At 37.8% G+C, this 15,030-nt stretch overlaps 1 protein-coding gene across 2 annotated transcripts in view; it reads right to left on the bottom strand.

Annotated features, from left to right (window-relative positions):
* The window catches only part of LOC128704109 (RING finger protein 17), a 297,172-nt gene extending 290,779 nt beyond the window's left edge, over positions 1-6,393 (bottom strand). For both annotated transcript variants that reach the window (XM_070099113.1, XM_070099112.1), the window contains exons 1-3: positions 6,247-6,393; positions 4,662-4,771; positions 1,887-1,960 (exon numbers count right to left, since the gene is read on the bottom strand). In XM_070099113.1, the coding sequence (XP_069955214.1) occupies positions 1,887-1,960; positions 4,662-4,771; positions 6,247-6,358 (296 nt within the window). In that variant the 5' untranslated portion in view covers positions 6,359-6,393. The remainder of the gene's footprint in view (positions 1-1,886; positions 1,961-4,661; positions 4,772-6,246) is intronic.
* Positions 6,394-15,030: the final 8,637 nt, after the last annotated feature.

The raw sequence follows: 15,030 nt of genomic DNA, 5'->3' as shown, positions 1-15,030 counted from the left end.
AGTGAATTTAAGGCCAGCAAAGGTTGGTTTGAGAGATTTAAGAAGCGTAGTGGCATCCATAGTGTGATAAGGCATGGTGAGGCTGCCAGTTCGGACCACAAAGCGGCTGAAAAATATGTGCAGGAATTCAAGGAGTACATAGAAACTGAAGGACTGAAACCTGAACAAGTGTTTAATTGTGATGAAACAGGCCTGTTCTGGAAGAAAATGCCAAGCAGGACCTACATTACTCAGGAGGAAAAGGCACTCCCAGGACATAAGCCTATGAAAGACAGGCTTACTTTGTTGATGTGTGCCAATGCTACTGGTGATTGCAAAGTGAAGCCTTTATTAGTGTATCACTCTGAAACTCCCAGAGCGTTCAGGCAAAAGAATGTCCTCAAGGATAATTTGTGTGTGCTGTGGAGGGCAAACAGTAAGGCATGGGTCACTAGGGAATTTTTCTATAACTGGTTACACCATGCATTTGCCCCCAATGTGAAAAATTACCTAACTGAAAAGAAATTAGAACTTAAGTGCCTCCTGGTGTTAGACAATGCCCCTGGTCATCCTACAGACGTGGCAGAGCGACTTTATGGGGACATGAGCTTCATTAAGGTGAAGTTTTTGCCTCCTAATACCACTCCTCTCCTGCAGCCCATGGACCAGCAGGTTATTTCCAACTTCAAGAAACTGTACACAAAAGCTCTGTTTGAAAGGTGCTTTGTAATGACCTCAGAAACTCAACTGACTCTAAGAGAGTTTTGGAGAGATCACTTTAATATCCTCAATTGTGTAAACCTTATAGGTAAGGCTTGGGAGGAAGTGACAAAGAGGACCTTGAACTCTGCTTGGAAGAAACTGTGGCCAGAATGTGTAGACAAAAGGGATTTTGAAGGGTTTGAGGCTAACCCTGAGAATCCTGTGCCAGTTGAGGAATCCATTGTGGCATTGGGAAAGTCCTTGGGGTTGGAGGTTAGTGGGGAGGATGTGGAAGAGTTGGTGGAGGAGGACAATGAAGAACTAACCACTGATGAGCTGCTAGATCAACTTCAACAGCAAGAGGCCACACCTGAGGAAATTGCTTCGGAGGAGGGGAGAGAGAAATTGAAGAAGTTGCCTACTTCAAAGATTAAGGAAATCTGTGCAAAGTGGCTTGAAGTGCAAACCTTCATGGATGAAAATCACCCTCACACAGCTATTGCAAGCCGTGCTGGTGATTATTACACTGACAATGTTGTGAAACACTTTAGGCAAGTCATAAAGGAACGAGAGGTACAGGCCACTATGGACAGATATCTTGTGCGAAAGAAGTCCAGTGACTCTGAAGCTGGCCCTAGTGGCATTAAAAGAAGAAGGGAAGTAACCCCAGAAAAGGACTTACTACCTCAAGTCCTAATGGAAGGGGATTCCCCTTCTAAACACTAACACACTCTCTCCCCTCCTCCCATCTCATCAATCATCACCAGATCTTCAATAAAAGTAAGTGTCATTTAATTGTGCATGCCTTTTTCAGTTTGTGTGTATTAAAATTAACATTTCATGTGGTAAAAAAAAAAATTTTTCATACTTTTGGGCGTCTTGCACGGATTAATTTTATTTCCATTATTTCTTATGGGGAAAATTCATTCGCATAACGATTATTTCGCATAACGATGAGCCCTCTTGCACGGATTAAAATCGTTAACTGGGGGTCCACTGTACTCTGATAAATTATGAGGAGTCTCAGAGCAATGAACCACTATACTACTTCCAAGAAGTGATGAATGGCATTATCGGCACTATAGTTACAATTTAATGTAAATTTCATTAGGTGCAATACACTACCAAATTCATAGAGAAACATGTTTTGTGAACATTACTATATAATAATAAATCTTAAATCAGGAAAACCCCTGATTACTTACTCATTTCTTCCTGCTGTAACTAGTCCCAAGATGTACAAATGCTTCGGCAACTGGCCTTTTTGCACCTCTGTAATCTGGACAAGATGAAAGATACAGATTATACTTTAATGCCTGGAGTTTACAAACTAAAAAATTAATTAAAAAGAGGCAAAGTGAAAAACCACTTAGGCACAAATAAAACATGCATGGAAGTGAGATTTGCATAATTTCTCTGCCTCAGACTCTTCAGCAGATGCTGAAGAATCTGAGGCGGAAATGAATGGGTGGTAATGTCAACCAAGTGTTGCTCTCGCCCAGAGTTAGATTTACCCAATTAAGGGCTCCTTACCTCTGACAGGATACTGTATTGTTCAAACTATTCTAAAATAGTCTATCACTAGAGATAGAGGTCAACATAAACAGCCAAAACTATTTTAGTACTGAACTTCCTATTACATTATCTTATTTAACTTAAAGTGAACTTAAGTTAGCAACATATTAATATGTAACCCCTTAACTATGGCATGCCCTGAAATTAAATTTCCTGTGTTTGCATGGCAAGATTTTGAATTTTTTTTTTTTTCTAACAGACTGAAAGACTGCATTTTTACAAAATGAATATGAGAAAAATGAGTGAAATCTGATAAAAAGTTACAATTTTATGAGGTGCTTAAATTAGCACAAAAAAAAAAATCACTCATTGGCAACAGTGGCATAAATGTGCTAATGACATTTATGATTTACAATTCAAAGCTATAAAATCACGATTTTTTTTTTTCAGTTTATTGTTGTTTTTAACGTTTAACATTCAGTACACTAGTGTCTTTTGAAATTAATTGTGTTTCAAGGTGTTTTTTAAGGGAAATGCATATCCTAACATTTCTCCATCTGGAATAAACAGTATAAATTAGTGCAAAAAAATGTTCAAAAATATTGGCAGATGGTATATTTTAAGGTATGATAAATTGTGTGTATACTAATATATCTTTATTTCTACAAGGACATGTACAAGGTATACAGGCCTAGCTTACATCAATGACATACTATTACGTACACAGCCACTTGCTATGCAGAGCATTCTGGACAAATTAGGTCAGTTTTGTCCCAGGATGCGACCCAGACCAGTCGACTAACTCCCAGGTACCCATTTTACTGACGGGGAACATAGACAACTGTTGTAAAGAAACATGCCAATGTTTCTACCCTCGCTGGGAACTGACCCTTGCCGTGTGAAGCTAGAGCTTTAGCCACCAGACCACAGGGCACCCATAATACACAGACATCACCAGCATACTAGTATGTTGGACACAGTTTAGGAATTATATAACAGACATACATAATAAACATTTTGCATGCAAACATTTGCCAAATTAAGTGTTAAATGTGAATATAAAATAGGGACAATTCATTATACTTTTCTTTTACAAGCACTAGAACTGTTAGCTATCAAATTTACACTATCATTATAAACCTGCTACTGTTATAAACATTCATGGCCATATTACAAGAATCTTAACCCCATAACAAGTAAAACTATTTTTAGTAAAGTTCTTACATTTCACAATCCATATCCATAACTCATTCCATGTCACTTGCCTTAAGTGTCAGTAAATTTATACAAATGTGGAAATATCTCACCATTTATGCTGAAGAAGCTGAGTTCTTAGTCAGAAAATCACCTTGAAGAGAGAGTATCAATCTTTCCAGAGAAGCAGCCCTTATTACTAGGCACAAACTCAAACCATCACCACGTTAAGGTGATCAAGAGTAGGGGAGTGTGATACATGAAACATTACATAAAATGCAGAATGCAGATACAGCACAGCAATTACTCTAGCCACTTTCTCCAAGGAAAAGGAATATAAATTATCCCTTTAATGAAGGAAAAAATTGTTTGAAAGGTAGAGCCTCTAAAACACATCACAAAGGATTCTCCTTGTGAATAATAACTAATAATGGTTATAATCATAACCATGATTTTTAAAGAGGTGGACCAGTAAGCCAATGGAAGTCCTCGGTCAGATGACCAAAAGCTCGAACTGTGGGTCATCATTTGACTGGTACAAAGAGTCATACTGTAATAATGTTGGTAGAATTACCAATAATATGTAAAGTAAAAGGACACAAGTGCAACTAATGTGACATTTTATTGTGGCAACGTTTCGCTCTCCAGGAGCTTTGTCAAGCGTATCCGCTTGACAAAGCTCCTGGAGAGCGAAACGTTGCCACAATAAAATGTCACATTAGTTGCACTTGTGTCCTTTTACTTTACAAAGAGTCATATGACTAAGACCCACATTAGGAAACACTTATCCTGTTTCCTGACAAACATAACCTACCTATCCTTGCAAACTTTAATATAATCCAATTTTCTCAAATTAGATGCCCCATTTTTGAAGAGTTATTTATTAACACCTCGTATAACACATCAACTAATGTTTTTATTCATGGAATTTTTATTAAGTTTATTAAGGACTACAAAAACTTGTACTATGAGACATGCTTCTAGAAGTCCGGTGTCTGAATTTTCACTTAATGTTTAGATACTGCCCAACCTGCCCATGGCACAGAGAAAAGGACACAGCAATGAGAACACTAGTATGGTGTGTATCATTATATTGTTGGTGGGACTATGTAAAGGTTTATTTTTTGATAGGGTTATAATTTGTGTGAATATATTTTAGTATGCATGCTGATGTGTTCTTACAAGGATTACTATTAGTATAATTACAATTATAACTAAGTGCTAAACCCACTATGGATTAGAAAATAAAATTAAACAAAATTAACACCAACCTGATTGCATATAGTACAGGTGTAAGGTGATTTCCTAACACACATTTCACATGCACCATGGCCACATGATAGGAGCACTGGGAAGTGCGTGAGCCCAGTGTTCTTTACATCTGTGAATGAATGGAAATTGCTTTAGGTAAAGAACATCAGAATTCCCTAAAATTAAAACCTTCAAGGAATTACTGTATATGGATTGATAAATTAGTACATTATAGGCTAGTAAATTCAACAGAAGAAAAAATCATAGTGATTACCTGGAGACCTGGATACTTTAGAATACTGTATACAGCAGATATACATAAGAGAGTACAAATAAAAACCATTTGTAAATTAGTAATTGATGTGAAATTAAAAAAATATATATACAAGAATTAACTTTTGTAAAGCCCTTGCTACCTACATTATAAAATCTTTAAAAATTTTAATTTTTATGTGGTATACTTTTAAAGTCAGTGTAGCTGACTGGTGATGATGCATGACCTATAGTATTTTGCTTGAAGACAATACTGTTATATTTCATATTAACACATCTGTTATAAACAGCAGTTTTGTTGCTTAGAACAATCACTGTATTAATCTTTCCTTAGGCAAACTATTACACCAAAGTTCATTATAAGTAATTCTTAAGTATTTATAAAGTTCAAGCCAAGGAAATGTAGATCAGGATCCAATTCCTTAGATCAAGAGCCCCTTATCAGCATCAAGGAAGCTCTCTTGAGAATGTATATGAGGTATAACGTCGAATTACACTTCGTGAAACTATTTAGTATTATATTTCTACATAGGTTTCTTTAGAGGATGAGGAAGATTACGTCTGGGTTTCATCCCACTTTGTCCATCCCACTATATTTTTGATCTATTATTCGTACACAAAATAAATGTTTACCATAAGGTAAAAAAAATATTACAAATAAAAGGCAGCTGATAGATAAGACAAAATAGACAATGTCAATGATAACTTCGTTTATACATCGTAGACAAAGCTGAGAAACGAAGGGCGATTTAAGGGAAATACTAAGCCCGTAGAAATCATACAGCCCCTGGGAAATGGGAGTTTCATTTAAGGAAATGGTAGGTTAGCTCCAAATCCTAGGATCAAGAGCACTTCAGTATTATTGGGAGCGCTAAACCCGTAGATTATACATTATTATTATTATAATCAAGGGGGAAGCGCTAAACCCGGAGGATTATACAGCGCCTGGGGGGGGGGATGTGGAAGGCATTCAGGCTTAATTCGGGGAACTGGAGCACAGATCCAATTCTCTAAATCAAGAGCCCCTCACCAACATCAAGGAACCTTCCTTGAGGGGCGTAGATTATACAGAGCCTGTGTTGAGATATAAAGCATTCAGGTTTAACTCAAGGAATTGGAGCAGAGATCCAATTATCTAGATCAAGAGCCCCTCACTAGCATCAAGGAACCTCCCCTGAAGACCTTCCGCAGCATCAAGGACCTTTTCCCTAAAGTGCGGTTCAGTCTCATGGCATCCGTCACCAGCCGCCCCACGAGGGAAACACCTTCAAGCTTCATTTTAAACATCCCCTGCAAGAGAATTCATTTATTCACTACCTAGACTACAGTTACCTTTGAACTTATAAGAAGCCGAGCATCTAGGACACCTAACGTTCTTAAACAAAAGGGAAATGTCAGAAGAGTTGGAGCAAGAGCCGTCCCACTCCATCTTTCTGGCCGCCATGTGAATTTCTGGGCTTGTTGACCCACTCAGTTTCCAGGAATATTCTCACCTCACGTTTTCTTTTTTCTTCTGTGAAACATTAAAGAAAATATTTTTTTTAGTGCATAAGCCACACTATTTGATTTTATAGAAATATCTTATATATTCTAATATATTAGAATATATTCACGGGAAAGAGCTAAAAATATACTGATCATAACGGGACCTGGAGACTATATGTAGCAAGATTTGAACCATTATTTTATCCAAGAAATAGGATGGTAGCACCAGTCATTGTTGATTACTTATGTACGCCTGTAGCAACACTGAATTTAGTATATGTATGTATGTACTCACCTATTTGTGCTTGCAGGGGTCGATTCATAGCTCCTGGCCCCGCCTCCATTGATTGCGACTAGGTCCTCTCTCTAGCCCTGCTCCATGAGCTTTATCTAACCTGTATGGTTCCCTCCGCCACTACGTCACTTTCTAGGCTATTCATACGTACATGCATATATATATTCTTTTTTTCTACCAACCAGCTGTCTCCCACCGAGGCAGGGTAACCCCAGAAAAAGAAAAAAGACTCACCATCACTCCATCACTGTTTTGCCAGAGGGGCGTCAATACTACAGTTCAAACGGATCAAACCAATATCCTCCACCCCTCCTTCAAAGTGCAGGAACTGTACTTCTCCCCCCCCCCACCCCTCCTTCAAAGTGCAGGAACTGTACTTCCCATCCCCAGGACTCAAGTTTGACAAACCAGTTTCCCTGAATCCCTTCAAATATGTTACCTCACACTCCAGTAGCATGTTTAGTCATAAAAATCACTTGCCTCCACTCATTCCTGTCTAACACGCTCACATACACTTGCTGAATTTTTAAGCCCTTTGTACACAAAACCTCCTTTACCCCCCTCCAACCTTTCCTGAGGTGACCCCTACCCCTGCCTTCCCCCACTATAAATATATACACCCTCCAAGCCTTCCTATTTTCTTCCATCCTCTTTAAATGTCTTAACCACCTCAACAACCCCTCCTCAGCCTTTATTTATTTATTTATTTATTATAAATTTGAGCACACATACAGAGGTACAAAAAAATACAGATAAGAGCAGCATGCCAAAGCCACTTATACTATGCATAGCATTACGGGCTGGCTTAAAATTAACTTAAGATTAACTAAGCAATGATGAAGTCAGTGATAAAACATTAATGTAAACAGATTACTATAAAGCACAAGTGAGTATTACAAAGACAGGTCATATGGTTGCATTCAGTCATATGAAGGATTCTGTTAGGTAGTGTATTTAAAAAATAATAAAGTTAGATTCGGTTTTAGGTTTAACATTTATGTGATATAATTGTGAGAAACATTTAAGATATACAATTTATAAGGTTCAGTTATTCAGTATTTATTTGGTTTTGGGTGAGTAAGTGATCTTTGAGTAGAGACTTGAATTTATAAACAGGTAGTGTTTCTTTTATATTTACAGGTAATGAATTCCAGATTTTAGGGCCTTTTATGTGCATTGAGTTTTTGCATAGTGTGAGATGAACACGAGGAACATCAAAGAGTGATCTGTGCCTTGTGTTATGGTCATGTGTTCTGTTGAGGTTGGCAAGGAGATGTTTGAGGGGAGGGTTAATATCAGAGTTAAGTGTTCTATGTATGTAATAGGTGCAGTAATAAGTATGGATGTTTTGTATGGTGAGTAGGTTTAGTGTATTGAATATTGGTGGAGTGTGCTGCCTGTAGTGAGAATTTGTTATCATTCTAACTGCAGCCTTTTGTTGGGTAATTAGTGGTCTGAGATGGTTAATTGTTGTTGAGCCCCATGCACAAATTCCGTAGGTGAGATAGGGGTAAATAAGAGAGTGATATAGGGCCAGGAGGGCTGACTGTGGAACATAGTACCGTATCTTCGATAGTATGCCAACAGTCTTGGAAATTTTCTTAGAAATTTGTTGTATATGTGTATGAAATTTGAGTCTATTATCAAGGTGGATTCCTAAGAATTTTCCCTCTGTTAGCTTTGTGATAGGTGATCCGTTTATCATTATGTTAAGAGGGACATCTGTAGCTCTGTTACCAAACTGAATGAAGTAGGTTTTGTCAATGTTTAGTGTAAGTTTGTTAGTCCTCATCCAGGTAGATATTTTCTGTAATTCGGTATTTACAGTATTGGCTAGTGTGACTGGGCTCGGGTGAGAGAAGACGTATGTAGTGTCATCTGCAAATAGTGTGGGTTTGAGTAATTGCGAAGCATTTGGAAGGTCATTTATGTATAGGAGAAAGAGAAGAGGGCCAAGGACACTTCCCTGTGGGACACCAACTGTAATTGGTTGCGCAGAAGAGTTTGCCCCATTTGCGTACACATATTGGCTTCTGTTGCTGAGGTATGACTTGAGGTAGTTGAGGGAGTGCCCTCTTATACCATAGTGTGACAATTTTACGTGGAGCAAGTCATGGTCAACTGTATCAAAAGCTTTACGTAAGTCAATGAAGATCCCCAGTGGGACTTCTTTTTTCTCTATTGCAGTGTATATATGTTCTAGCATGTGTATAATAGCATCATTAGTATTTTTATTAGGCCTGAATCCAAATTGGCAGGGGTTGAGTATGTTTTGGGAGATAAGGTAGGAGTAGATTCGTTTATGAATTAATTTTTCGAAGATTTTTGAGAGAGGGTGTAAGTTGGATATTGGCCTATAGTTATTCAACTCTGTTTGGTCTCCTCCTTTGTGGATCGGGGTGACCCTTGCTATTTTGAGTACTGTAGGGAAGGTGGAGGATTCGATGGATTTGTTAAAGAGTGTTGCAATGATTGGAGATAGCACTTGTGTCACTTTTTTGTATATAAAGGGTGATAATACTATTAACCCTGTACCTCCTTCTCATCTCCATACTACAAATTCTCTGAATAATATTTACACCACACATTGCCCTCAGACATAATATCTCCACTGCCTCCAGCCTTCTCACTGCGATGTTTAAAACCCATGCTTCACACCCATATAAGAGTGTTGGTACCACTGTACTCTGATACATTCCTCTTGTTGCCTCCATGGATAATGTTAATGTGTTTCAATGCACCACCTACCTTTTTACCTCTCGTCAGTTCTGTGGTTCACTTCATCTTTAATAGAAAAGTCACTCCCAATCTAATATCAAACCTTTTATTACATAAATTTTTTGTTACCCTCATCACATTCCTTTTTCCTATGTTCACTTTTACTTTCCCTCTCTTACCTACCTTCCAAAAATGTGTCCACCAATTTTTGCAAATTCTCTTCAGTCTCTCCCAAAAGCAGTGCCATCACCAAAAAGCAAACTGTGACAATTCCTACTTTGTATTAGATTTCTTATCCTTTAATACCACACCTCTCTGCATTATTATTATTATTATTATAATCAGAGGGAAGCGCTAAACCCGCAGGATTATACAGCGCATGTGGGAGGGATGGAAGGTATTCAGGCTCAATTCAGGGAACTGGAGCACAGATCCAATTCCCTCCAATTCCTCAAGTACTGTATATTCAATGTACATATGTCCATATAAGGGAGAGAGAGAGGGTGGAAGGAAGGAAGAAAAGGGAAGGGAAGAAGAGAGGGAGGGAAAGGTGAAAGACCACAGCTTGACATACTATATATTCAGTGTTGGGCCCCTTGTTGTTCACAATTTACATAAATGACATAAATGAGGAAATAAATAGCAACATAAGCAAATTTGCTGATGACACCAAAATAGGCCATCCAATTCATTCTAATGAGAACATTAGAGCATTCCAGGATGATTTGAATAGACTGATGCAGTGGTTGGAAAAGTAGCAGATGCAGTTTAATATGGACAAATGCAAAGTTCTAAATGTTGGACAGGAAAATAACCATGCCACTTATAAACTAAATAATATAGATTGCAACAAGGATTTAGGAGTTCTAGTTAGCAGTAATCTGAAACCAAGACAACAGTGCATAAGTGTTTGCAATAAAGCTAAAAGAATTCTTGGCTTCATATCAAGAAGTATAAATAATATAAGTCCTCAATTTGTTCTTCAACTCTATATATCCATGGTTAGGCCTCATTTAGATTATGCTGCACATTTCTGGTCACCATATTACAAAATGGATATAAATGCACTGGAAAACATACAAAGGAGGATGACAAAGTTGATCCCATGTATTAGAAATCTTCCCTATGAGGAGAGACTGAGGGCCCTGAATCTGCAGTCTCTAGAAAGGCATGGAATTAGGGGGGATGTGACTGAGGTGTATAAATGGAAAACAGGAATAAATAAAGGGGATGTAGTGTGCTAAAAATATCTAGCCTAGACAGGACTCGCAGCAATGGCTTTAAGTTGGAAAAATTCAGATTCAGGAAGGATACAGGAAAGCACTGGTTTGGTAATAGAGTTGTGGATGAGTGGAACAAACTCCCAAGTACCGTCTTAGAAGCTAAGACGTTGTGTAGTTTTAAAAATAGGTTAGATAAACACATGAGTGGGTGCGGGTGAATGTGAGTTGGACCTGACTAGCTTGTACTTATAGGTCAGATGCCATGCTCCTTCCTTAAGTGAATATGACCTGGCCTGACTAGGTTAGGGCATTGGCTTAAGCCAGTAGAACTGGACCTGCCTCACATGGGCTAGGAGGCCTGCTGTAGTGGTCCTTCTTTCTTATGTTCTAAAATTACCAACAACTTGAACTAAGGTATTCTTGAATCTAGAGTGTATTTTTTCATCAAGAGTCGAGTGAAAGCTTATACTGCCATTTAACAGACGCTACATAATGTTCAGCTAATAATGTTGCTTCCTGAGTAGTTACAGTAGGTCTAAGTTCTGTAAAGTGCTTCTTATAAGTATGATTCAGCATACTGGGCTCTAAATGGGTCCTTGCACTGTGAGCAGAAAGAGGAGGCAATTGTGTTCAAGCTGAATCTTCTCTCTGGATGTGCTTTATAATAATAGGAAGCAAGGATGGAGAGGGCTTTGCTGAAATGAGATTGCAATATATAAAATAGTTTCTCTGAAGATCTCCACATGTTTAAATATGGTTAACTTAAAGGCTTTTCTGTCATGGCCATAGTCTTAGGAAGGTGACTCAAGGTAAGAACAAGATATTTATTTAGATAAAAGATAGCATCAAGAGATACTTATTATACATTATTGTATATGAAATTTTCATAATTCTGTACTTATATGTAATATCTAAGTCAAGTCACTGAGAATATGATATACAATATGTAATATATGTTTAAAATTAACTAAAAAGATATAATTTACTGCGTCACCAAAGATGTGTCCCTGATGATCTTCCAGCCTGGGTCGCTTGACATAATACTCAACATAAAAGCGCACTTTCTCTGGGTGTTTGGCCCAAGCATTTTGTAGTTCTGCAGACACTGTACTGTTGCATTTACTCTCGTCATTTACCTGAAAAATGCATGCAACATGAAAGGTCAGTATCAATTTACTGAAGTAATTTCACATACAGTGGTACCTCGAGTTTAGAACTGCTCCCAACTAGACCAATTGTATGAGTGTATTTTTGTAAGTGCTTTTTTAAGTGTAGTTTTGGGGGTCTGAAATGGATTAATCTAATTTACATTATTCCTGATGGGAAGAAATTCGTTCGGTAACAGCACTTGAACAGCCGTCTGGAACGAAATACGTAAGTTCTAAACTCAAGGTACCACTGTACTGTTATTTTTAATGAGATTATTTATAAGTAAAATGAGCAAAAATTGTCTGATATAAATATATACCTAATGTTGCAAGTTAAACATCTGCTGTGATCACCAAGATGAATAAATGATAAGCTGACAGGGGATATTAGTCAGGAAAGTGCAAGGCTTCAGAAGAGGTCAATGGTGACAGGCTGTATGATGTGAGTAAGTGTAGCAGCAAGTTAGAGCTCAGGGAACTTACACTTTTACCATGTGATTAATTAATAGAGTGATGCATTGTTGTGTCTGACTAACCAGACTTAATTAGATTATTCTTCCCCTGTAAGCCATGAGTGTCATAAGAGGTGACTAAAGTGCCGGGAGCAAGGGGCTAGTAACCCCTTCTCCCGTATTCGTTACTCAGTTTAAAAAGATAAATTTTCGTTTTTCTTTTTAGGTCACCCTGCCTCGGTGGGATATGTTCTGTTTGTAAAAAAAAAAATTATGCATTTCTATAAATGGATAAATATGATAAGATATGAGATTATCTTACCAGCATGTACAAAATGCTATAATGTTATTCATAGAGGCCAACAATTAAAAATGTAAATGATAGGAAGGAGGAGTGTTAAAAACAAAAAGTAACAAACTAAATGATTTAACAGGGACAGAAAAACCACTTAAGTGTTAGAAAGTAATGTGAAACACACTGAGAATGAAACAACATAGCCATCTGGAAGACCAAGCTCATGATACAAGTGAGGAACAGAACGAACAGTGTATGAGAAGAGAGGAATAGCATGAGCATGATATGAGAGGAACAGCAAGAACAGTGTATGAGAAGAGAAGAACAACATGAACATGATAGGATACGAGAGGAACAGCATGAACATATGAAGAGAAGAACAGTATGTAAGAAGAGAGAAACAACAAGAACAGTGTATGAGAAGAGAGAAACTGCAAGAATAATGTACGACAGGAATAACAAGAGCAGTGTAGTACTGTAGTACGTACATACTACAGTACCTCCAAGTCTGGGAATCTTGCTATTTTAGTTACAGAAAATGTTGCAGGGCAGCCAACTTTTTTTGATGGGGTAATTTCTTTGGTCTATCTATATATAAATCATCAATCTGAAAGTAAGAAAAGAATCATTAGCTATTTCAAAACCAAAAATATACAGTACAATCACATACAAATATATAAGAAATTATAATGAGTATAAGGCTCACAAAAATACAAGAAGTATCTAGATACGGAAATAGTCACTAGAGAGCAGAGAGGAAGACGAAATGAGGTGAAGATAAGGGATTGTGCAATGAGTAAATCTCAATGAGACACATTGAAAAGAATGAGGAACTGGTCAATACAGTTAAATAAATCAGAAAGTTTACTAAATGTGTAGCCTGAAAGAACAGGCCACATCATAAAATATTGTGTAAGGAGGAAGAACAGCCCAAAAATGAGTGCACATTTAGTTCTGGAGGGTTTAACAGATTCAGAATACACAGTGTTTTACATACTATAAAGTTCAGTGGGGAGAGTGCCTCTGCTGACTATGCTGCTGCAGAAAAGTTCCTGCCGAGCTACCTAGCATTATCTCTGAAGGTGGCTACAAACCTGAGATGATGATATACATGAAATCTTGAAAAATGGTGATGAGGAACGAAGTGCAGAGGAAATGATGCAGGAATTAAATTCCCAGCTGCAGAGAACAAAATATAAGGATGAGGAACTTAAGCCTGAAGGTGAAATACTGACAATGAAAGAGATATGCGAGTCACTGCAAACTGTTGGAAAAGTTGCCTTATTCACTGAAAAGGATCATGGCTCATCTTGAAGCATTGAGATATTTGCAGTTTGGTGGGGCATCTGAACTATGGTATATACCTTTGATATACCTTCGAAGAGTTTTGAGAGTTTCTCTACTCTCTGAGCCCCGCGTGGTGCTTGCCTGGTCATCCAGGCTGTTGCTGCTGGAGGCCCACTGCCCCACATATCCATCACAGCCTGGTTGATCTGGCACCTGGTGAAGATTCTTGTCCGGTTTCCTCTTGAAGGCTTCTACACTTCTTCCAGCCACGTTTCAGATATCTTCTGGTAAGAAAAGTTGACTTATTTACTGAAAAGGATCATGACTCATCTTGAATTATTATTATTATAATCAAGGGGGAAGCACTAAACCCGTAGGATTATACAGCGCCTATGGGGGGATGGAAGGCATTCAGGCTTAATTCAGGGAACTGGAGCACAGATCCAATTCCCTAGATCAAGAGCCCCTCACCAGCGTCAAGGAGCCTTCCTTGAGGGGAGAGACTCATCTTGAAGCACTGAGATATTTGCATTTTGGTGGGGCATCTGAACTATGGTATCAGCAAATGATGGTGAAAGTGTTTCTTCTTTCTTGGGTCACCCTGCCTCGGTGGGAGATTGCTGGTGTGTTTAAAAAATATATGTAAAATATATATAATGAGAGGCACAGTCACAATGGGAGTAATGGATGGATAGCAGCTGGCTATAAACTGTATTATGAAAGTCACACAAATCACAAAACACCATAGAAGTAGTAAATAGCTGGCTATATATTACAGGGAAACAAAGATGATTGCTTAGCACCATCAAAAGAAGATACTGTATTATAATTGCAGAGAGGACACAAAAAAAAAAAGTTCCAAAAGGATATGAAAATGTTTTTCTTCACAACACTGGAGTGGGATGCAAGAGAAAGTAATGTACAGTACAAGTTAGTGATTATGCACACTAATGTAAACCTCCATTACTTTGGCCTACCTGTTGATAATTTTTCTTCTTTACGGAAAATTTATCTTTTGTCTTGAATCTTGGTTTTCCAAGGTGACAACTGTATACTTGGTTACCAATCCACATTAAAGGTACTCCACTGTGAGGGACTATGACTGAATCACCTTTTGAACGCTTTAATTCAAACAGGACTCTTTTATTCGGTTTGGGTTTGTTATCTGAAATAAAATATTAGTATCAATGTAAACATCGTATATTGTTATTAT

Source organism: Cherax quadricarinatus, chromosome 66 (genome assembly GCF_038502225.1).
Source record: "Cherax quadricarinatus isolate ZL_2023a chromosome 66, ASM3850222v1, whole genome shotgun sequence".
NCBI classification, from domain to species: domain Eukaryota; kingdom Metazoa; phylum Arthropoda; class Malacostraca; order Decapoda; family Parastacidae; genus Cherax; species Cherax quadricarinatus.
The sequence above is the reverse complement of the archived record's forward strand: the minus strand, read 5'-3'. Positions and strand labels throughout refer to the sequence as shown.